Source organism: Carassius gibelio, chromosome A22, assembly GCF_023724105.1.
Source record: "Carassius gibelio isolate Cgi1373 ecotype wild population from Czech Republic chromosome A22, carGib1.2-hapl.c, whole genome shotgun sequence".
Classification (NCBI taxonomy): Eukaryota; Metazoa; Chordata; class Actinopteri; order Cypriniformes; family Cyprinidae; genus Carassius; species Carassius gibelio.
Genome location: NC_068392.1, coordinates 18,365,213 through 18,388,933, shown reverse-complemented (window position 1 = coordinate 18,388,933; position 23,721 = coordinate 18,365,213). Strand labels below are relative to the sequence as shown.

At 34.1% G+C, this 23,721-nt stretch overlaps 1 protein-coding gene across 2 annotated transcripts in view; it reads right to left on the bottom strand.

Annotated features, from left to right (window-relative positions):
* Positions 1–23,721, bottom strand: part of LOC127943024 (ligand-dependent corepressor) — a 42,028-nt gene that overhangs the window by 16,765 nt on the left and 1,542 nt on the right. The window contains exons 2-6 of one of the 2 annotated variants that reach the window (XM_052539114.1): positions 9,936–10,001; positions 7,927–8,006; positions 7,282–7,408; positions 5,829–6,137; positions 4,348–4,444 (exon numbers count right to left, since the gene is read on the bottom strand). In XM_052539114.1, coding sequence (XP_052395074.1) covers positions 4,348–4,444; positions 5,829–6,137; positions 7,282–7,408; positions 7,927–8,006; positions 9,936–10,001 — 679 coding nt within the window. The remainder of the gene's footprint in view (positions 1–4,347; positions 4,445–5,828; positions 6,138–7,281; positions 7,409–7,926; positions 8,007–9,935; positions 10,002–23,721) is intronic. The other variant, XM_052539115.1, reaches the window with a different exon arrangement.

Here is a 23,721-nt window from a genome sequence, read left to right as displayed (position 1 = left end):
CCTTCATTAAGAATCCGTGAGAACCATGGAAGACTGGGTTCCGTACTGAGACCAAAGCGGTACTCGTATGTGTATAGTCCACGGTATAGCCTTAGAGCCCGTGTTTCCCCGGCAGACTTCTGCCTTCCCAAGAGGGTTTTAATCACCTCAAATTTCGCCATATACACCTAAAAGGATGCTATATGTATATTTGCTTCGGGAAGGATGGTGCTTCTGCAGCGTCCCTGTCCCAAGCGGAACGGGTACGTTTTCCCAGTGTTATCCAATCTCACCCAGTGAGGTAGTGCTTAAACAATGGTGAGTGGAACTACTTGTTCCAAGCTCTGGCCTACACCTAATAGGGGCGCAGGCGGCTCGCACAGGGCACTGGAAGGGGCAGCACCCATGGCACTTTGGTAGATCCCATTTTGCGTCAGTCACCGACGTGGCGTCGAGAGTGACCAACTGAAAGGGAACGTCTCGGTTACATATGGGACCCCCTACGTCCCGTCGCCATGGTTGCTGTACCGCCGCTGAGCTGCCAGGTCTCCAGCTCAGCTCCTCAGTGAAAAGCTGGTATGCATTGCACCTGCTGCCTTCTTACAGTCACGCTGTGATCAGCGGCAGCTGGATGCAATAATTACATGCCAATGTGCATTGGCTCATTTAGTTTACACTCAAAGTAGATTGGTCTATCGAAGCGATATCCCATTTTGCATCGGTCACCGACGTGGCATCTCTGTTCCCTCCTTCAGGGAATGAATTCACCATACTTAACCAAGACATTTTTTTGTTTCCAAATTTTCACAGTCAACCCCATTAACACTTCCCCCAGTTACCACATGGTGACAAGTAACGCATAGTTTCTCCTCAATTTTTCTCAAAGTGCAGTGTTGACAGAATACATCAACCCCAATCATTTAACCATTACCAAATTATTGCAAGAAGAAAAATTGTAAATCAGTTCATCAACTTTCCAGTTGATAAACTTTTTGAATGGGTAACAGGTAAGCCATTTAGATTGTTATTCTGTCGCTGAAGAATAAGGTTAGCTAGTTTGGGACCAAATATTCAGTGACAGATTCATTTATTATAAATTAGCTAACCTGCTACTAATTCTAGCCTTTTTCATTAATAAATGTAGCCAATTAAAATGACATATATTTAAAATGTATCATGTTTATTGCTAGGCAACAAAATTACTAGGGCTGTCAGTCAATAATTGTTTTTTTTAATTAATTAAATTTGTCAATAAATTTGCAAATTAATTTCAAATTTAATTTGGCTGTGAAATTACCCACAAAAGATAATTTAAAGCTATTATTGTGTTAAATGAGGAAGTATCAAGTAGACATTAAAAAGAGTAGCTTTATAAATAAATATTTTATTTGATTCAACATAAAAGTTATTACACATAAATGTTTAGGCTACAACGGCCTAACATAAAGTATGCAACATAAAGGAAGATACTTTGAGAAACTTTTTTTTTTTTGCAATGAAAGTCACTGGTAAACGAACAAGCTTTGGTTCCAGCAATTTTAAAAACACCACCTTTTATGTTGGGCAAAAGAAAGTCGTACAGGTTTGAATCAACATGAGGGTGAGTAAATGACATAATTAAAGTTTTTAATTAAGGTTTTTTTTATAAATTATATTCTACTTACTTAAGAAACTAAAACTGGCAGCAGATTGCAGTAAATGTCTTTATTTACTAATGAGTGATAAGTAATTTACTCATTCAATTCATTCAAACGGCTGATTCATTCAGGAATTAAAGGGGATACTCCACCCCAAAATATACATTTTGTCATTAATCACTTACCCCCCCCCCTCCCCATTTCGTTCCAAACTCTTAAAAACTTTATCTTTGTAACACAATTGAAGATATTTGGGATGAAAACCGGCTTGTGACCATCCCATTGGCTGCCAAATAAAATACACTGTCAAAGTCCAATGTAAATACACGACCTTGACAGTGTAGGTTCCATAAGTGAATAATGACACAATTTTCATTTTGGGGTGGAGTATCCCTTGAAGTAAACAGCTCTCTTTATCTATGGGCCTCAATCAATGAATCATTGGCTCACACAATTAGTTGAAAATTAGGAATTATTCAGAAACCAGGGTATATACAGCAATCCTTAAGTTAAATTTACTACTTTTTAATACCTTTTTCACTACCTTCAGAATATTTTTTAAAACCATCACGACACTGAATTGCAAGTGTTAATCAGCGACCTTTCTATTATTTACACAGATTTTGACATATATAACATACAAAAAATAATAGATTTAGAGATGTTGACAGCATATTGCACATTTATTTCACTTAGTAAATAAAAATAAAACAAATACCATAAAATGTGCAATGGAGAAAATGGATAGACCGAACAATAAGCCTGCCTGTTAGTGTTGTCACGGTACCAATATTTCAGTATTCGGTACCGATACCAGTGAAAATCCACGGTTCTCGGTACCAATTTCGGTACCAAAGCAAAACACAAAAATTTGCTAATAAAAAAAAAATAACTTTTTAGCACTAAAAATAAAACCAATGCCATTCTTTATACTTATTTAGAATTGTGTTTAAAGTTTTTCTACAAGTTATATAATTATGAAAAACAGTAAACAAGTTTCACCCAAATTTAATTTGTCTTTTAATTTATCAAATTTAAACACATTTTATGTTTGGTAAATAAAGGGGATTTGCTATTAAAATTAAAACATGGGAGAAATATTGAGATTTATATTGAGTATATATTTCTAGCACAATGTCCTTATGTAAAAATTTTCTTTTAGGCCTAATGAATGCATATTTGTCATTTTGAAATTTCTATTTGCCCATTAGCTCCGCCCACTACCGGAGAAACCGGTATGTCTTCTGCTTTTTCGAAAATGAATATGAATAATTCTAAATTAACTTGATTATTTTGACAGGAGAAGACAACAGATGCTGAAATTAATGCAAGCGTCATGCGCTTCAGTCTATGTAGTAAATAAACCTGCACGTCTCTGTCATTAATTAATTCACACAGAGACGCGCAGAACACGGATTCATATTTCAAACAACTTTTGCGGCTTAACATTTACAGATACTGGTCCATATGGAGATTTGATTTGATTAATTTATGATTTCACAAATTCCATGACTGTCCATATTAAAATGTAAGTTTCATTTACATGACTGGATTTTGAGATTCCGTACTCGTTTTCTGCTACGCGGAAATCATAGCGTTGTATGCGTCAAGAACCGGGTTTGAACGGGACCTCGGTACTACCGGTCGTTAACCCAGCTATTAGAAAACTTGCATTTGTCCATGAAGACGACGATGGTTGTCCAGTCATTGAAGATATGCCTTGAAGCAAGTCTAAAATAAAACGTAAGCCAGCCACTTCTGATGAGCGCGCAGTGTTCTGAGATGATGCCGAACGACCACTGAATATGACGTCAGCATCAAACATACAGTGAGACGGAGACGGAAGATCTTTGATTATGTGCCCAGATATGCTAAAGCCCATATAAACGAACTAACACGAACGCAGATAGAATTTCTATCAGAATAAGACACCTGATAGTCTGGAAAAAATAATATCTAATTTGGAAAAAAAATAATACCTCTGAGACCACATTTAACACTTTTAATGGCCTTAAATTTGACCATTTTGATTTATCACTTTTTAATACTTTTTAAAACCCCGCGGACACCCTGGAAACTAAACACTGCATGCTCCTCGGAGATGCCAATCAGTATATGGCTTTATAGGCAATATTTCTTTTTTTTTTTTTGGCAAAATTGAGCAAAAACCGTGTTTCACAATGCAAACAACATAAAAATGAACAGATAAAATGCAGAATAAAACAGCTCATGTAATATTTAGTTTGACCCACCTGAGGTTTTGACTTAACATTTTACAATTTTTAACACCTACCATTTGTTTTTGTTTTTTTAAATGTGTAAGTTGTATAAAGTTTCATAGATGATCATTCACATTACCATTTTGTATCTTTCAGAAAACAAAAAAAGTTTAAGTAAAATAAATGTGCCTCTCCAGAGGAAAAAGATAGTCTGTACCTTAGTTTACTTACTTTAAAGTGTCTTAGTACAGAAAAGAAAATAAAGCATATTTTTGCGTATCATGTGATGCTTCTGCAGTGCTCATTTTGTGAGCTACCACAAACGATAGTGAAACACAAAATAAGCATCTGTGATTGGACAAAAGTCTCATCAAGGCTTCTTATTCACTGTTACAGACGTGTAAAACAATCATGTCTGCGACGGTTACAATGCCACAAAGTGTTTGATGTGGGATGATTAGACCTAAACGGAAAGCTGTAATATTTTAACAATGGAAAAAAAGACTTCTTACCCCTTAACTGTGGGCATGATTGAGAAACCTTGAGAGCTTTTCAGTGAGACACTACCATGACTGTGGTTTTTCTTAGTTGAGAGGTCAAGGACTCCATCTGAAAAACATTTCCAAAATAAAATATCAGGTCATCAGATCTTCTAAACCCTGTCAATACAAAAGTTACAGACATATTTTAATATAGATATATTATCTTATTTTCAGTTCACTATTGAGATTGAATTTGTTTTTATTTTATATTTTACATTTTAAATGTATTAAGTCTTTATAGTTATTTTTTTTTCTTTTTTATTATTTCATTTTAGTTATTTTAGTATATGAATTTAAACTAAATGATAGGGGTGCACCAATACCACTTTTTTCAGAACGAGGCCGTTACTGTTATTTTTATTTTTGGTACTTGTTGATAGCGAGTACCGATACCTGTATTTTCATGCCATGTGCAATTTTTTTAAATAATGAATACAGAAGCCAAAAGAATATGAATAATGTTATTTGACTTAGTTAATTTAACAAATAGGTGTTTCCCATTATTTATTTATTTTCACACTTAATTATGCCCATTAAAATTTATTGTACAAGTTTTTGTTACTTTCACTGTTCATTTTATTTTTCCCTTCATATTTCATCTTCAATCTAAAGAAAATTCAGTCCGCATGCTATGCTTATCAGCTCGCGCACATCAGCTATACAGGCGTGAATATTGAATGTTTGACATTTATATTGATTACATGTACTTCATATAAATCCTTAATCTCTAATACCTTCATTCTGATCTCTGTTGGTCTGTTGTTGCGTTTCTTTGTCTGGACAAATCACTGTTTACACATTGTGTGGTAATGGCTTTTGGTATCTGTGCATTTTAATGAGTACGAGTACAAAAGCACATTATCGGTATCGGTATCAGTGCATTCTTCCCAAATAAACAAACATGCTTGAATAGGTCATTTTCAGGCAAATATTAATATAAATCAAACCTTGTTTCATTCATTTTAGTGTCTCAGAACTGTATAATTGAACATATCTGTTCGTCCACTTATTCAACAATTAATCTGCCTCAATTTTTACAGATTTCCCCTCTTCAAAATGTACATGCTATATTTTTTAGACCCAAAAAAAATATTTAGGTTTATTGTTTTTTATTATTATTTTTTGATGTTTCTGTGAATACAGATCAAATAAATATGTCAACTGATTTCTTTTATGTAGTAGAAAAAACTGCCTTTTTTATTTTTTATTATATAGAGGAAAAAACAAATCCTGCACACTATGCAAGAAATATCAAAATATTTATTTATTGACGACGTTTCGGATACATGACCTTCATCAGGAATTTTGATTAACATTTTTTTAGTAGTTAGTTTTTTGCTTTTTCTGAAATATAATTCTGTGTTAAGGATTTTTCGACATTTTTCAAAAGAAAGTATTTTTTGCATAAAGTAAAATAGAACATATTAAATATGAGCAGAACGGTTCATCACCTTGTTCTCTGGGTTCAGTCTCTGGTTTCTTGATGGTGAGGTCCAGTGGGGAGTCCTGGTCTGCCATGAGAAGCTTGCTGAGGACGGGATTCTGTGCGGAGGCAGCGGGTGTGGAGGCGTCCGGCTCCAGCGAGGGCGCTTTCGGCAGGCTTTGGTCCTTGGTGCCGTTGGGCTGGGACTGGGGTTGGGGTACGTCCTGAGTTGAGCTGGTTTTTGAGGTATATTCGGCAGCGAACTGTCGGATCATTCGCTGCATGATTTCACGAGCCACTAGAGGAATGTGGGGGTCTGTAAATCTCGGGAGGTCTGCTGAAGGAAATATATATGAAGGAATGAGCCAATGATTGTGTTATAGCGTATATATACTACTTGTTTTTTGAAGATACACCGAATAGATTTTAGCTACAAAATATAAAAAAAATCAACCCTCTAAATATTTTGATCACTCCAATGATATTTACTGCTTATACTATTTTTGTATAATTTAGATATTATTATAGTTAAAATTTGATTTTTATATATATTTTACATTTAAATCTGAGTAAGTTTTAGTAATTTTATTGTTGTGTTTTTTAATATGTTTTAGTAATTTCAATTTTAGATATATATTATTTTATTACATTTGTTGTTTTTTAATTCCATTTTTTATTATTTTAGTTTTAGTTTTTTTTTTTTTTTTAGTTTATCAAGTTACACTGAATGAAAATAAGTATTTTCTTTCCTTCGGCAACTAGCTGAAATACGTTTGTTTTAAAATTTTTACATTTATTTTATTTCAAGTAACAATCCTGCTTCACACACATTTGAAAAAAATATATATCTTGTATTTTGCAATATTGTTATTGAACAGCCAGGGTTGAATAAAAGTTAATATTTGACTAAAAGTACCTCAAGTCAAATTTCCTCTTTTAAGAATTTTACATCTTATAAATGCATCATTTAACTAGTAGTTTCACAAAACACATGGCTAGTGCCATTGTTAAAATCAAAGGCGCTGGATTTGGCAGACAAGCCTTTGAAAACATTTCCTACAGGGCAGTAAAGTCAACAGACTTCCAAAAAGGAAAGACCGCTTCCTTATATTCGTTTAGAGTAAAAAACATCAAATATACAAATATAAACGGAGAACCAGAAGACTGAAAACATCTGAACATCAAAGCACTTTTCTTGGAAATCCATATACATATACTGTGTGCATAATTCATGTGTGTATATGAAATTGTAAAAAAATATTTTTTTAGAAATTAAGTTATTTCAAAAGTGATTTTTTACCATGTCATAACCATTTGAATTTTATCTTACAAATCTATTAAAAAAAACAATCAATTTAATTCACCAATGTAATTGCCTTCGTTTATTACAAAAAAAATTGAAAAATACATAGGATTATTACATAGAAAGTCAACTACTTTGGTTTCAGCCCTTGTAATGTACAACATAATGCAAGGCTTACCCTTTCTATAGAAGACAACATTGAGGAAATCCTCTGCTTGCTTCTCAAGTTTGTTAATGTTGGACTGCTCTTGCTTGAAGCTGTCCGCTTCTGATAACACTTGGTTGTTCAAACCAACAAAATTTTCCTAGAGAGACAAAAATCCAATAAAATAGGAGACAAAAAATAATTAAATAAATAAAACATTAACATATTTGAAATTGCACGTACATTTGATAATCATACATCATTATGAATTGTACATGAATTTCATTGGTGGTGGGGGGATCCTGTAAAATGTACCAGTTTACCATTATGTTGTTAGCCTGTGAAAATGTCTGCAAATTTGTGAATACAAAAGCTGTTCAGTTTCAAAGAAAGAGTAAAGCTGATTTATTGTTCTTTCACAGTCATTGGTCACGTCTGGAGATGTGTTGTCAAGTAATAGCTCAACAAAAACTTAAGTTAGAATAATAATTACCTGTCATTTGAATGGTAAACATTAAAAGTGCTAATGAGCATTTTTTTTTCTTTCAACACCAAAGACCCTACTACAACAAACATCTTTAAAGTGCTGCGTGGTTGAAAACATTAAATGACTCAATGTGATATGTAAAATTGCTAATGCATTGTTTGTGGAAACATATAGGTAGGAAGATTAATTACCTTCACTTTTTCACGTCTCAAGCAGCAAAAGAGACAGTTTTCATTAAACGACCAATCTGACACACCCTCTGGCTCACAATCTGCAAGAAGAAGAGAAGAATTTTAACAGTGCTGTTCTTTTACAAACACAACTAAATACACTTTTATTTTATCCACATATTACAACACACAATTATAAATAATAATGCATTTTAACATATTTATATTCTGTGTTCTTCCTACACTGACAGTTTTCAGTAGCATCCCAAATAATAGTTTGTGCCACATACAATGTTATATATATATATATATATATATATATATATATATATATATATATATATATATATATATATATATATATATATATATATATATATATATTTGACTGCAAAATGAGATGAGACAATCTTCCATTTTTAACTATGCCAGGTGAAAAGATGTCTCATAGGGGCATATTCGTTATGACTATAAAAATTAACATTGTGACATCTGTTAGAAGCAACTAGATGTTGTCGTGTTATCAAAGAAAATGAATAACCAGAACTAACCTGTACTGATCTGTGTATAAATTATTAACTTGAGCAACATTTAAAGTGCATTAACACTTCCATCTAGAAGGCCATGTAATTTGTGGCTGTGTGAATTTTAGGTTACTGTTTTTGCAAAAGTAAGTATTTCTCTTTATAATTACCAACATAAGTCAAAACTTCGGAAAAAAAATGACCTTTTTCTCCAACATAATTATGTTTACTGTGTGAAGCTTTAATTTGCTCTTCAAGTTCTGCAAAAAGAGCAAACCACTTTTATAATTGTAAACCATGTTTAGAATTCATGTTTAAATTTAGTTTTGATGATTTAAGCTCATGAATGGGTCACAGTTCATTGTCTACAACTTCAGAAACAGACAATTTAAACAATTTCTGGTTGATATGCTAATTAGATTGATGCATCATATTGCGAATTCACAAAATTACTCAAGGGCTTAGAATAGAGCCCTGTGGTACTCCCAGAAAAAAAAATGGATGTTTTTCAAATGAGCAATTTTATTTGAGTTTACAAAATATATATATAATATTTCATACTCAAATTACTTTATTTAAAGGTTTGCTCCCTGAAAAAACCTATAACGCACTGCAAAAACAGGGAGAATTGTAGATGCTCACTGCGCACCCATAAAATGAATAACATCACATTTCTGAATCGTGAAACATAAAATGGCTGTGCCAACACAATAACACATGATAGAAAATTTGAAAAGCAAAAATACATAGCTAGACAGGTAGCAAACACATCTAGTTAACATCTATAATTAATATTCAGCTGTTAAAAAAAAATATGTTACAGAACAGTGTGTTCAAAAACATTTAAAACTATGTCTGCCTGTTGTTGATTAATACCTCTGGTGATTACAAAATTGTAAGTAGTCATGTAACTGTCCAATGTGTAGTAGGCGAGGGTCCTTACCAGTGCCCAGATTCATGTACACACTATACCAATTCACTAGCTAGGAAGCTAACTGAGACGCACCCCACACGTCTCACTTTTGGCTGCTCCTCTTAGGAGTCTCCACTGTGAATTATCCATATTTTTATTTGACACAGGATTTACTTACTAACTCCACAATATCTTAAATTACATATTAAAGCATTATTAGAGTAAAATGACAGTTTTAAAATTTAAATACTGCCAACTTTTTAACTTAGTTTGTAAATTTTTTTATAATTAGTTATTTTTTCAAACTTATTAGTTTGCTAAAATTGCATGTTCATTTGGAAATTACTTTAATTTAAAATATAGTTTTAAATGTATGTAGTAAATGATTTTTTTAATGGATTTTCATAATTTAAAATATAAAGTCTGGGAAAAGGATAAAATAATAGCATACAAGAAAGGTTAAAAAAAATCAGATTCAAATATGATATCATTTAGACTTAAATTAAAAATTTACTCCAACAACAGCATTCTTCTTATCTAAAACTAACCATCAGTATAATCTTCACCTTCATCGTATCCAATGTAACACTGACCTTGAAAGAGGGTAAGATCTTTTATGAGTCCTGGTCCAAACAGCCCCTCCAAAATGCTTTCAAACCCTGTGAAGAAAACAAAGGTATGTTCTTATTAGCTCTGTGGAAGGTCTATAAGTCGAAATCACATGTCCACCCACGTCCACCCCCGCACGTGCACAAACTGCTTTCAATTTTATGAACTAAATCAATGCTTTTCCGATTTAATACTGCCACTCAGTTTAATTAACTGCAAATACCAGCTCAAGAGCATCGTTGCATGAATACACCCTGAAGAATCTGCTAAAATAGGAAACAAAAAGACAAGTATTAGCCTACTCTGTGTAAATGTTTTATAGTAAGGATTCTTGGAAACGAATCAAATGCAATGCAGACATCAGAATGTCAAGATGTGAATGCCAGTATTTTTGGTGCTTTAAAAAGGGAACAAATTTAAAGACGCAATATTTTTGAGAGTTATACCATGCTAGTAGCTAATGCACAACACATAGCAATCTCCTAATTAAATCAACAACGACAAAAACGATCAAGAAAAAAGGCAAAACAAATATCAAAAGTGAAAAAAAAAAGATTTATTATAGCAGTCATTATAATAAAAATAATTAATGTGAACGGAATAACATTTTTGTGCATTCTCTATTCTAAACTACACACTTAAACTTGAAAGGATCATAGTGGCATTTTCTCGAATTGTTTAAGGCAAATCCTTGCAGCTTGTTCAATGACGTCCTGTCGCAATGATTAAGAAGAACATGATTACAAGTTTTTGTCCTTCAGGATATGGCGTTCTTTCTGACAGAAACACAAACCACCAGGCTTAGTTAGTGCGATTCACTATTCATCAGCTGTTCCCGCTGCAGTTTGCTTATAAAGCATGCATTCCAAATTGTTGCTGGCTACAAAGGAGGCTTTGAAAACAAAAATGAGCACTTCAAAGTGTTCAAACATTCCAGTCCATTAAATGCACAGCATTACTGCTGAAACTGCAGCGGTTTTCAATGTCTAGTGGATAATTGCATCGGTACACAATGATTGAGTACTGTACACAGAATGAAAAGATATTTGTGTTAAAGCATACCATTTACGTTAGAATTGTTATACATTTCAGAAACACTAACAATAAAAAATAAAAAAACCACGAAATCATGCTCTTCCAAAAACTCATAAAACCCTCATTAAATCGACTTGAATTTTTAGGGATACTGAGTTTGTATTAAATGCTTGAATTGTATTCAATTCAGTGCTTGTTCATATGACGTGTAGTTAAATATGAAAAGCACTAGTGCATGAGGCCTGTTGGAGGAGAACTGTGTGGGATATCGCCACAAAAGAGCGACTCATTCAACACAACAAAACTAACATTCATTCACTACACTACACAACCTTAAATCACCAAGACCACATAAAGAATGCATTGCATACATGCACAAAAATTTTACAATCAGGGTGAGGAAAGGTCCAGTTGAAATGTGCGTGAACATACAGAAACAAGCCAATCAATTCAACACCAGGGAGTCACGCTAGCAGCTTTTTGTTTGAACTTCCTGGTGACCATTAATTATCTATATATAGTGTAGTGGATGTATGAATAATTTACTTTCACTGGGCAACAAGCACCAATGAATCTAACCAGTAGATAAGATCGATATAGTCTGAGTTCTGCAGATGGTTGAAGGACACTATTTCCAAACAAGCTTCCCACATAAGCTAACTGTTCAATGTAAAATGTAATTAAATCTAACCTAACAAACTGCATACATTTAATCTATATTGTGGACAGATTTTAGAAGACACAGTTACTGTACAAACAATCATGCTTTTACTTCTAATGCAGAAATTAGCCTAAATACAATTAACTTGAAATGCTTCAATCCATAAACTACACCAGGGTTTCTAAACAGTATCCTTAAGCTATGTTCTTGTCAAGTCCATGTTCCATGTTGTTAAATCAAATAAGCATAAGCATACTGCAAAAAAGACATAACAATGTCTCTATGCAAAGGATGAAATTTGGCATTAGAATAATTTTTTAGCTGTGGTGACTGCATGTCAATTTATAGACTTTCACACATTGGATCGAGTACTGAACCCTGAGGCACACCACTTGCCATTTGGCCCCTTTAAAATGGACTTGGATATTAACTGCTTCTGAATTATTATTACAAAAATTCATTAAGATTTTGGCTTTGTGAATGTTGCTAAGAATTTATTTTATTTTTTTTATTTATGTTAAACAATCAAATTGGTTGCTAATTTAGGTTTTCAAATATACACTTTCCTTAAGCTATTGTCAATGTCTTCTAAACGACTTCTGTAACATTTTAAGGAACTAAGCACCACCCAAGAGATCAATATCATCTTACATAAAGACTAAGGGAAAAAAAGAGCTTTCTCTCTCCGGGGAGGACAATACCTTCAGGTTAAGTCATTAAAATCAGCATATTGAAGACAGTGCATGCTTTCTACCCGTGGTTTATCTTAACCCTAAATTAAGGCAACTCCCTACCCCCAATTCTTCATACATGGGAGGCAGAAAGGGGGTTGGGATTGTTCTTCAGGGGAAATCTGTGTCAACTACAACCATCTCTATCTGGTAGAGCCAATCCATGAGACGGACACTACAAAACAGCCTGGCCAAAGGCAACTAAGACAAGACAACTTAATTTTGAGTTTAAGAACAAACCAATGATCAAATTGACTAATACAATGAATATAAGTGTCTAAAACACACCTACTTCAACACACACACACAGTCACTGTGGCAACCTCTGTGATGGTAAGAGTAGATCGCCCTTTATCCGGCTCTAGGCAATTCAAAAGACACCAAAAAAAAAAAAAAAAAAAAACTCCAAAAAATGTCCCCACCCTAATTTTTCAGTCCATTGTTGTGTTTAAAGAGTAGTTTCTCCACATTTCAAATGCATTTATCCAATTTCACTCCAAGCATATTCAAATTGGGGAGGGGCAAAAAAAACTGGGTCATTTCTCTTTGTTTGGTTAAGGAGTTAACCCACAAAAAAAGCCTCAGTCTCTGAGCAAGCAATCATAATCTGTGAAGAACCTGCCATTGTGACCCTGACGGCTATTCTTTAAATTTCAAAGAAAAAAAAAGCAGCAACATTTTCCTGATAATCATCCAACAGGAAGCCGTCGGCTGAAATTCAGTGTGGCGGCACGCAGGAGTCACGCTGTGCAATTCAACGATTCTGTTGGGGCCAATGATTTATTCAGTGTGCCATGTGCCAAAAGCAGAACGTCTAATTAATTATCCAATTATATAATTATCCAACTGAAGGCCACTTAAATGATAAAGAATTCTATTGTTCCTTGTATATAAAAATAAATGAAATAAGATTTGAATGTGCTCCAGTATTAACTCAGCAAGTAACATAGCTAGAATAATATATGAATTCATTTTGAGAGGTCTCACTATGTTTAATGCCTTTTCAAAACATTAAACAAAACACATATCTAAATAATATGAGGTGAAATGCATGCTGGAAATGCTGACAATTAGAATTATGAACCGATGTATAAGGATGATATCTACAATTTGTCCTAGAAAACAATGTTAAACATAAAATGTGAGTCAGAGACTTACACTATATAAGTACTCCCTAAGTTTCATCATTTAGACAAGTAATAACACACTTCTCCTCAAAAAGCTCAAATAAAATAAAATAAAATAAAAAAATAAATGTATGCATTTAGCAGATGATTTTATCCAAAGCGACTTACAGTGAATTCAGGCTATCAATTTTTACCTATCATGTGTTCCCTGTGAATCAAACCCCCAACCTTGCGCTTGATAAGCAATGCTCTACAAATTTAACACTTAACAAATAGCTTAAGGATTTGAGATATTATTCATGTCCATAATACAAACACACAAAAATATGTTTTTTACTGTTGGGCTTTGTTTAAACAAGCTCAAGAAATTAAAAGTTGAGCTCAGAATAATTTAGTAAATTCATATTATTATGAATTATAAAATCATGATTACTACCATGCTGTCTATAATGTAAATATGAATAAAACACATACAACTATTTTTTTTTCAGCAAGTTAGTGATGTCTTTGATTTTATGTTTGGTTTAATGAGCTCAAACTGGTATAACAATGTATAAAAGTTCCTTTATTTAATCAAATAAGTGATGCTTTCTGAATTTACACTGTAAATTAAAGTAAAAAGTAGTTAAGTAGTTTAGTTAAAAGTAATTAATTCAACATCTATTTAAAAAAATGTTACTGGCGAAATTACCCATTATCTTCAACTCTTGATGCAGTGACACTTTGCGTCTCAAAAAAGCAGCTAGCAATGTATTCAAAAGTGTATATGTTGTATTCCGTATATAAGGCGCTCATACTGTTATTGTTGGAGTTGAACAGATATTAAGGTAATAGAGATCCCGTAGAAGATTTGACTGCTTTTACTGCAGGCGTAAAGATTCACCCTTGAGAAAGTAGATGAATTCTTAAAGACGTATAGCTGTCTAGGAAGCATTTCTTCTCTTGTCTCAGTCACCTGGGAGATACGGCGTACACATACTATACAAACGAATGCTGAATGAATAGAGCAGATATCACATGTGACCGGGCTTGGTGACAATGTGATATCTATAGACTGAAGTTCTCTATTCAGTGACCTCTTCCTGAAAGTGCTTTATAGGTTTCCTACGCTTCAATTCACACGTTCTGCCAGATTCAATTTACTTCAATTCCAAATAAACTGTGAACACGGACACAAAAGCATAGCCCATGCACAGCTGACCTTGTCAAATGCTTTTCTAAAAAAGGAAACTAAAAGAAAACACATAGTAGCAGAAATAAAGTGAAGAATTTTTGGCTCAACACAAACAATGAATTCAAAACATACAAATACAACTTTTTTTTATGTTTGACCTTCTCACAGAGTTTTTTATCAGATAGAAAAGAAAACATTTTTTAAATGCACAAATAGCACAAATGTATACCATGTAAGGGTGAAAAGACATGAAGGGAAGAGAGTTTTCAAATGCGAAATGTTGCAAGCTGGATTTGAACCAACAACGTCCACATGAGCATGATATAATGCTTTTCTACTGCACGGTACGGCTTGGTACGGTTCACTTGTTTTTTTCACTAAGTACTGTACCTGGTACCTTGATTGAAGTTCCAAGTAAACCGAACCAAAACATGACGTGCAAACTCTGCTGATCACTGATTGGCTGGAGGAATCGTCAACACATGCGTCAATGAACTTGCGACATAAACACAAAACAATCGCTAAATTTAAGCATAGCCATAGAAGGATCGAATAAATCGGTTTCGAACGAGCACACCTTTTTTTAACAAAAAAAAAGTTTTGTTGTCTGTTGCGGAAACAAGTACAGACGTTCCTACGTACGATCAAGTAGGAGTCGTGGCAGTAGAGGCGGCACAACTATAATGACGTGAATAATCCCGCCTTCTCTAAAGAGATACTAAACTGCACTGAAACTCAAACCGAGCCGTTTTCCACAGTGGAAAAGCGCCAATAGTCTTCAAGTAAAATCCTACATTAAATTTTTGGGATTCAAGGCCTCTAACTACTAAAAATGTTTTATTTTATGGCAGAAGCGTAAACAAAAGAGTGGCACACCACCTGTGTGAGATATAAATAAGCATACGCTACTGCCATTTTGACTGCATCTGCGATTAAATGCCCTCTATCTGCGTATTTCATACACAGACATCAAACTAATTAATTTGAAGGACTCTAGAAAAAGCTAATTATGAGGTCGCAAAGTGCACATATTTTATTATTAAAGAGAGAACAAAAAAGGGAAATTTGTAGCGACAGACCGGCTTTTCTCAGACGTGTGCTTCCTAACCTCAGGCACATTGCTAAGTGACACTGGGCGAGATCGCTATACTTTTCCTAATTAGCCTTTCCTCCATACCTTTTTGTCTCCTGCTGCCTGCCAGTCATTTCACGGACTATATATATATATATATATATATATATATATATATATATATATAATATGTTTGGTGTGCAATTGAAAAGTTGCTTTATAAAAACTCAGCTCGTCTGGCTTTTGATTTCTAAAGGACATGCAGTATAAAAGTGGGAAAAAATCCAATCAAGAAAGTGACCCCCATCATCCATTTCATCGGCTTTCTTTGCAGATGAATGACTAATTATGTGGTTAGGGTGAAGTTAGGAAGGTATTTATAACCCTATGGTCATAACCATCTACAGCGGATGCATTAGAGCAAACGCAAAAGGTTAAAGGGTAAAATTACCGCTAAAATGGTTTTATACTTTTATCCACAGTTTTTCAAGAATAGAAAATGACTGATGAGTTTTTTTTTTTATGTAGATATTCAGAGATTAGAGTGGCAGATGGCCAGTGTAATACAGATCTTTTTTTAAATACATATACAGTTAAATGATTGCATATGAAATGTACACACATCTAATGTAGTTTAGTGAGTTTGGCTAATCGATTTTAAACTTTTCTTAACTACAAATATAATATATATTTGATATTTTAAATGCTGCTTTAATTAGAGTGCTGAGATTTTCGCTCTTTTGAAGACAAAAACTAGAACACATCACGATCAATTCAGCCTGAAACTGGACTAATCATTCAGGCCCTCCCAAGTCAACGAGTCACCCAGGAACCCCTACTAACTACTCTATTTTGAATAATTGCACATCCCAGCTCAAAATCAGCTAAATATCCAAACTATCCATTGGAATCAACCAGCTGGCACACTTATCAGTCAAATAGGGCTGAGCGATATGGCCGAAAAAATTATCACAATAAAGTTTCCTGAGTGAAAGTTGTAGAAATCAGACCATTAATTGTGGTTTTAAACAACCTTATTTTTAGATGGTAATTATTCTGAGTTTTATTCAAATTAACCATTGTTCTTCCAGAGTAGCTCACAGTTAGATCATGTTAACCACAGCGTACAACACCTCAATGGTAAATATTTAACTATATGGTTTCTAGGTATCTGCAGAAAAGACAGTAGCCTAAATAGATTTAGTATAAATACACAAATGCTATACAATCACACAAGATACTGTCAAAATACAGTTGTGTTGTGCTGTTTCTGGCCACTTTTGGTGAATAAACCTTTTATCTTTATCAAAATCGTTTTTATCAAGGATGATTATGTCTTGATCATTATCATTATAATTTTTCGCCCATAATAATACACATTGCTTGGGTCCAACTGATCCAAAAATAACACGCTCATTGCTGTACCTTATCTTCGGCTCAATTTAGTAAATACATATTGTGTTAATTAACGTATATATTTGATAAGGTTAACAAGATGAATATAACATCTTCCAGATAATTTTGTCCTATTACCTGAAAGACTTTGCTTTTCCATCAACATAAAAACCTGGAAAAAAATTGCATGAATGTTCTAGCAACAAGGTACGAGGCTAGTGAGCAAAATACAGAGAAAAACAAATAGAAAACACAATCAACTGCTTCCTGCATCAACCATTTTATTTTCCCTTGTTCAACTCCAGCATGAACATTGCAAGTGTTCTTTTTTGTTGTTGTTGAGGAGGTTAAACAATGTCATTCGGGCTCCTCTTGACCTAGATTGAGTTTAAATTAGAGTGCGGGAAAACCGTAAACCCTTAGCTGTGCTATGAGGGCACGGCCGATCACATTTAACCCATCAGGACATCAGCCTTCCATGACAGGACCTTTTAGGTCACCAAACTCCAACTGCAGGGAATGTAGATCCCGTACATGCACCAGTCGTCATAAAGAGGAACTACTGGCCAAAGAAAGTCAATTTTAAGCTTTTAATGGTGGTGATTAGTGTCAAAAGCAATGTTTACTTGGCCATTTAGTACCAAATGTGCAGCATTAGGTTAAAGTAGACGTCTGGATTTAAGTTCGCTGCAAAGCAGGTTATTTATAGGGTTAAGTGTCCCCAAAAAAAACAAAACAAATGTGATAAAGAATAAAGGAACCATTTTTTTTTCAATACTTGGTTGACTGTGCTTTCAAAAGATGTACTCTTCAGTCGATATTCCACAATACTTCATGTTTGCGAGCCACTCTGTGATAGTTAATCACAACAAACGGTTTATTTTCAGGACTGGAACATGTCAAGCTGATGTTATGATCTCCAAGTAAACCCACAGAACATCTGTAGCATGATTAAAAATATATCTGTTTTTGAGAAAATCATTTTTTATAGCCTAAGGTCAATCTGAGAATGAAAGCACTCTACAAAAAAGGCTTGGCCTTCATCTTGCGTATCTATGCACCACTTTGTATTTGTTTTTCACCCGAACCTTGGATCAATTATATCTTTTTAATCTGTCTGTCTATCTTTCCATTTTCTGTCTTTACAATACAGTAACATATAGTATATACAGTGCAGTAAATGCCAAGTATATATAAAAAATGCTTAATGCAGCAAGTAAAATACAACTAGGGTTGATTGTGCCACAGAGTTTTCCCCCAAAAATTATTTAAATAATCATATTTAATCATTTTCAAGGAGCAATAGAGCAATACATACTGTTTAAAATAAATATTTGCCAAACATAAAATATATGTCCGCAAAAAAAAAAAAAATGACCTCACATTATGTCAATCACGTTTACACTGCCTCCGAAGTCGGTCATAAAAAAAAAATCGGATCGCAATTGATTTTTTTTATTTTTCGCAACTGTTGCAAGCATGTTGAGAGGTGTTTTGACAGTTCAGAGCCACCGTACAAGCTAACTCCGAAATCCAGATATTATGTGAAGTTAATCCACATCGTCTCGCAGCACAAAACACTGGATATAGATCCTTGAACACTGAGTTCACATAAATTAGTGGTCTTCTTTTTCATATGTGACGCTAGTATCGCTAGCAAAAATATCAAACTGAGCCACTGACATCCTGAAGTAAACTTTGAATCATCTAGAATTATCCTGCTGCTATTGAGGGGGAAATCTCTGTCCTCTCTATATCCCAGGATTGGATGGACCCAATATTTCCTTTCTTTCTTCCTGCAACAGATCAATCAATACGCATCAGACTCAAGTTGCAAGGTTTCTGTGCGTTGCAATTTTTTTGGATTTCGAAAACTGTGTGCAGATACCTTAAGAAGTCAAATATAATGTTGTTCCCAACTTTCTTTCTTCTGTGAAACGAAGAAATTCAGGAGAATGTCCAAGCTGCTCTTTTCCATAATATGAAAGTGAAAAGAGAATATTTACATTTTATGTAAAATAGCAGCTTGGACATTCTGTTAAATAAATCCTGACTTTCAAAAATAGAGCGTATAATTATGAAATTTTCCCTTTTTTGGGGGGGTTGAGCTACACCTTTCATAAAGACATCAGAGAATGTTATCCATTGAATGCCACTCTCATAATTCAACAATACAGGAGTGAAAGGAAAACTTCATCTCTCTAGTTGACATACAATGCAGGTGATATGATACTCCATTCAAAAATGCTCTTTCCCACCAAACAATCTGTCTATTGAATCCATCCCTGAAAAATCAAACATCCAAATCAAAAACATTCCATAGATTAGTTAAGACAATGCAGAAATCAGCAAATCAACTCACACACAAACACAAAATCTGCCTTTTTACACAAATGTTCAAAAAGTCTTATTCGGACAGCTGAGATTTAGCCAGAAATTAAAATAACCTATTTCGCCGTATATATCCAAGTCTATTGTTTTGTGTTTCTCGCATAATTTATGAGAAGTTGTTTCCCGAGGTTTAAATGCAAACAGCATCTGCTAAAACTTCAGCAAATAATTTTATGTACTTTCTATATCTGCTTAAATATAATTCTAGGCTTGTTTTTAATGAGATTTAATCTAGTTAGGACTAGGTTGAAAAACAGACAAAAAGTAATAACTTGGCTGAAGAGATAACAGTTATTTTGCATTTCCACTAAATGACTTTTATACTAAGCCTGATGCATTAACAGAAATAACTTCATAATAATTCACCATTTTCCAAATAATAATATGTAGTTTATTTTACTTTTGTAATTATTGGCAGCTAATTCAGTCTTACATCGTGACTCCGATTTAATCCTCATTTAATAGCAGAAAGACACTTAAGACAATAGTCTTCAGATCACCAGAGAATAAAATTATCTGTAGTTGGGAGGGGGGCGTGTAATTGATATGAGATTTCAGCAGGCTTGGGCTGTTCGAATCATGTGATTTACACATGCATTCCTGCTCTTTACCACCGAGAAACAAAAGAAATCATTCACACGTGGGATCCACATGGATGTAGGACTGAGTCGTTGGAGAATGAATTCAGTTGCAAATGTAAGCATTGTTTCTAAAAAAATTAAAAAAATTATTTGTCAACCTCACTAATCAACAAGTTTGTTGGACTAGTCGACCACTGGCAAGGCACCCCAATATAGCTAAACATCATGAACCATAAAAGACATGAAAATATACTGAAAAAATGATAACATCTAAATTAACTATCCATTCATACCAACAAAACTAATTTTTGGGGGGGTTAAATAAAATAGAAATTGCTCTTCAATGTAACAGTTGGAGATTACCACTTTTTTTACATTGTGCATTAACTGCAAAACTCAATATGACATGGACAGCAATGACAGAAGACTGAGACATCAACAGTGATATTTACTTCATAATAGAGCAACTTATGTTCATATCAAACTATTTGCAACAATATTACTGGAACTGCATTCAAAAAATTGGTACATTTGTAAAATGTAAAATCTAATAATTGCAAAAAGATAACCTGCTGAAAGTATGCTACACTTGAACATGCATTTGTCTACAACATTTCATGTTTTTCTACACATTTTAAGTGTTTAAGCCCAGGATTAAAACTACTTTGCTAAATGATGCTAAAACTGCATCATCAGTATTTGCATCAGCTTTCCAGCAGTTCCCTGAAAACATTAGGCAGCAAAAATACAAAAAAAATCCTTCAACCCCCATAGGCAGCTTTTCAGGGCATTCAACTTTGAGCATAATCTAAACCCATTCTGAACACAGCAAGTGTTCAGGGGCTTTAATGGAAAACAACCAAAGAGTGTCACATGAGGCTAGCAGGCAGACAAAAAAATGGCAAACCATATGGATGATTTTGACACATTTGGATTTGCAGGGATTGGTTTAGGAAAATGTGAAGTACAGCAAAGAAAGAGGAAGAGTGAAAATTTAGCTTATCTTGTCTTAAACGGTTACTGTTAATCAAAAAGAAACACTCCCAAAGTTCTTGTGCAAGAGCCTGTTAAGGAATGTCTACCTGGAATCTTTTAGGAATTTAAGGAGAAAACTTAACCTGACAGAACAAAATGTGGCCAAAATTCAATGTTCTTGAAAATAAAGCACTATTATACAATTATTATTCATTTCCATTTGCAAATTTAGTGGCGAACAACATCTAACAAACAACCATTATTAGGATTAGCATCAGTCGAAAAAGTCAGAATTGGGATGAATACGGATTTAATCTATGTCCTTTGACAGAATGAGAGTCCCTGGGGTTTAAAAGCAGAAAATAATGGAGACAGACTTCCCAGATGTCAAAATACTTGTGACAGCCTGACACATTTAAGATCTGAACTGCTGAGAACAATCCAGCGAAAAACCAAAAGTATTATCTCTGTGGGAGTATAATGCTACTTCCCTGATAGTCACTTACATGGTTTAACGAAGCCCTGACAGCTTCAGCGCTTCAGTATAAAAGTGGTGGAAACCCAAGCTGTAAACGTTAGAGAAATGCTAAAATCAAGAAGAATCAAAGTTTTAGATACAAACAAAAATGCACGCTTTTTTTCCAAACGTGCAAACAAAACAATTTTCACTTGGCCATTTAAACATTTTTTTTTTTTTTTAAGTGCAATGCATCCTAATGGTTTTTGTATGTTTCAGTGGATCGTTCAATATTTTATATAAAATATTAAGTAAAATGTATGATACATTACCAAACCCAGGCTTTTTAACATTTATTTCATTATTTAACTACTAAATAATTTAATCAAATATTATATGCAGTATTTTCCTCCTATACTGTAACTACATGCAGCTTCTCAACAAGACAAAGAGCCATACATAATTCAGATTTTTTTTTTACCAATTTAAAATGCTGTTGATTTTCAGCGATGGTCAAAAAGAATGCAACTCGAATCAATGCAACTTCTCGCAGCCTACATGCCAATTAAATCCGCTGGAAACTGTCGTCAAATAGCTCCAGACGCTTCTTTAACGACCTCTTCACTTGGGGGTGGATGTTCAAGAGCTGCCAGAAGAGGTTTATGGTCTAGCTAGAAAAATTAAATGTAAAGGCACTCTCAATATGCGCCAAAAAGATTCCCAACCCACCAAAACTAAAATGCATGCTTAGAAACCAATAATATTTTTTTGAACAGAACTACAAGAACTTGTAAAAGCACTAGACGGTAACCCAACTGGAGGCTTTCAAATATCAAAGGAATATCTAAACCAGCCCTATATTTGAGCGAGATATTGAAAGAAACATAATTGGCCATAAGATTGTTGCTGATCTTTGATGAAACGAGAGGAAAGGCGAATGCATAGGGGAGCGTTCGAAGAGAGCGAGGGGGAGGTAGATGATGACTAGAGATAAAAATAAAAAGTGACATTTTTCCTGATGGTAATGCTTCTCACAGCAAGCAGCTTTGACCTTCAGTTTTGTTTGAATTTGTGACGCTCTCGTGCATGACACCAAACGTGTGGTGACAAATTCACACAGAAAGAGTCTGAAAAGCCAAGAAAGCCAAGGTTAGGATGAGTTTTGGCACATCCATGTAATGTATAAGCTGTTTGCAGCCAGTATAAAATAAATAGCAGACGAATAAAGTGTTTGATTAAAACAGCGGCATCTCACCAGAGTTATTTATTTAACCAACTGAAAGCTCCACACACACATGATCAAACTACATTTGATGCATTTAGAGGCTTCAAGGCTAGATAAAAAGACAACTTCAAGAGTTAAACTAAGATTAAAGACTAATACATCAACAACCCAACGCAACTCATTCAACAACCTTTTCACCAAACCTTGAGCCACAAATAAACGGAAATAATTGAATTGAAATATACTAGACGGTTTCTTCTAGTGAATGAAAATAAATGACCAAGCTGTTCACTACCTCGAACAGAAAAGTGTCGATGAATTTGGTGACAAATTGGTTGGTGTTCTTTATCAAATATTATTAGTTTATCTTTAGAGCTACATTATAATTATTACCAATGACAAAAATCTGATATCATTGACAGACCAAATTCAGCTTCAAACTGACTGGGAAAAAATCTTCTTTGCTGGCTTTCAAGGAGAGTTCGTTAACAACAACAGAGTTTAGAATTTGGAACTTTGACCCTTGAAAAAAGTTTGTGGGAATGATTTATGATGCTCCCTAAAGCGTTATCAGCAGAGCGAGGACGGAAATTCTTCTCATGTAGGTGTGAATCAACTTTGACATACTTCTAGATTTCAGAAAGGCGATGGGAGGTTTAAAGACTTTGGTTGTTTTTTACATCCAACGCTAAGCTCTCATTTCCAATTCACTGGAGACTTTCCATTGTCTAAACCCAAATTATTCAGTCTACATTCTAGGCATCCCTAGAAACAAATCTTTAAGCCTTCAACACAGCAATTATATTTAAAGCAGAGTTCCACACATTTCTGCATGGCATTCGAGTCATTCGTGATTTGGATTTCATAACTATTTTATAGGGACTGTACTCTCAAGGAAATATCTTTATTCAGTTAACTAGCCTACATCGGGTAGCAATTAATTTAA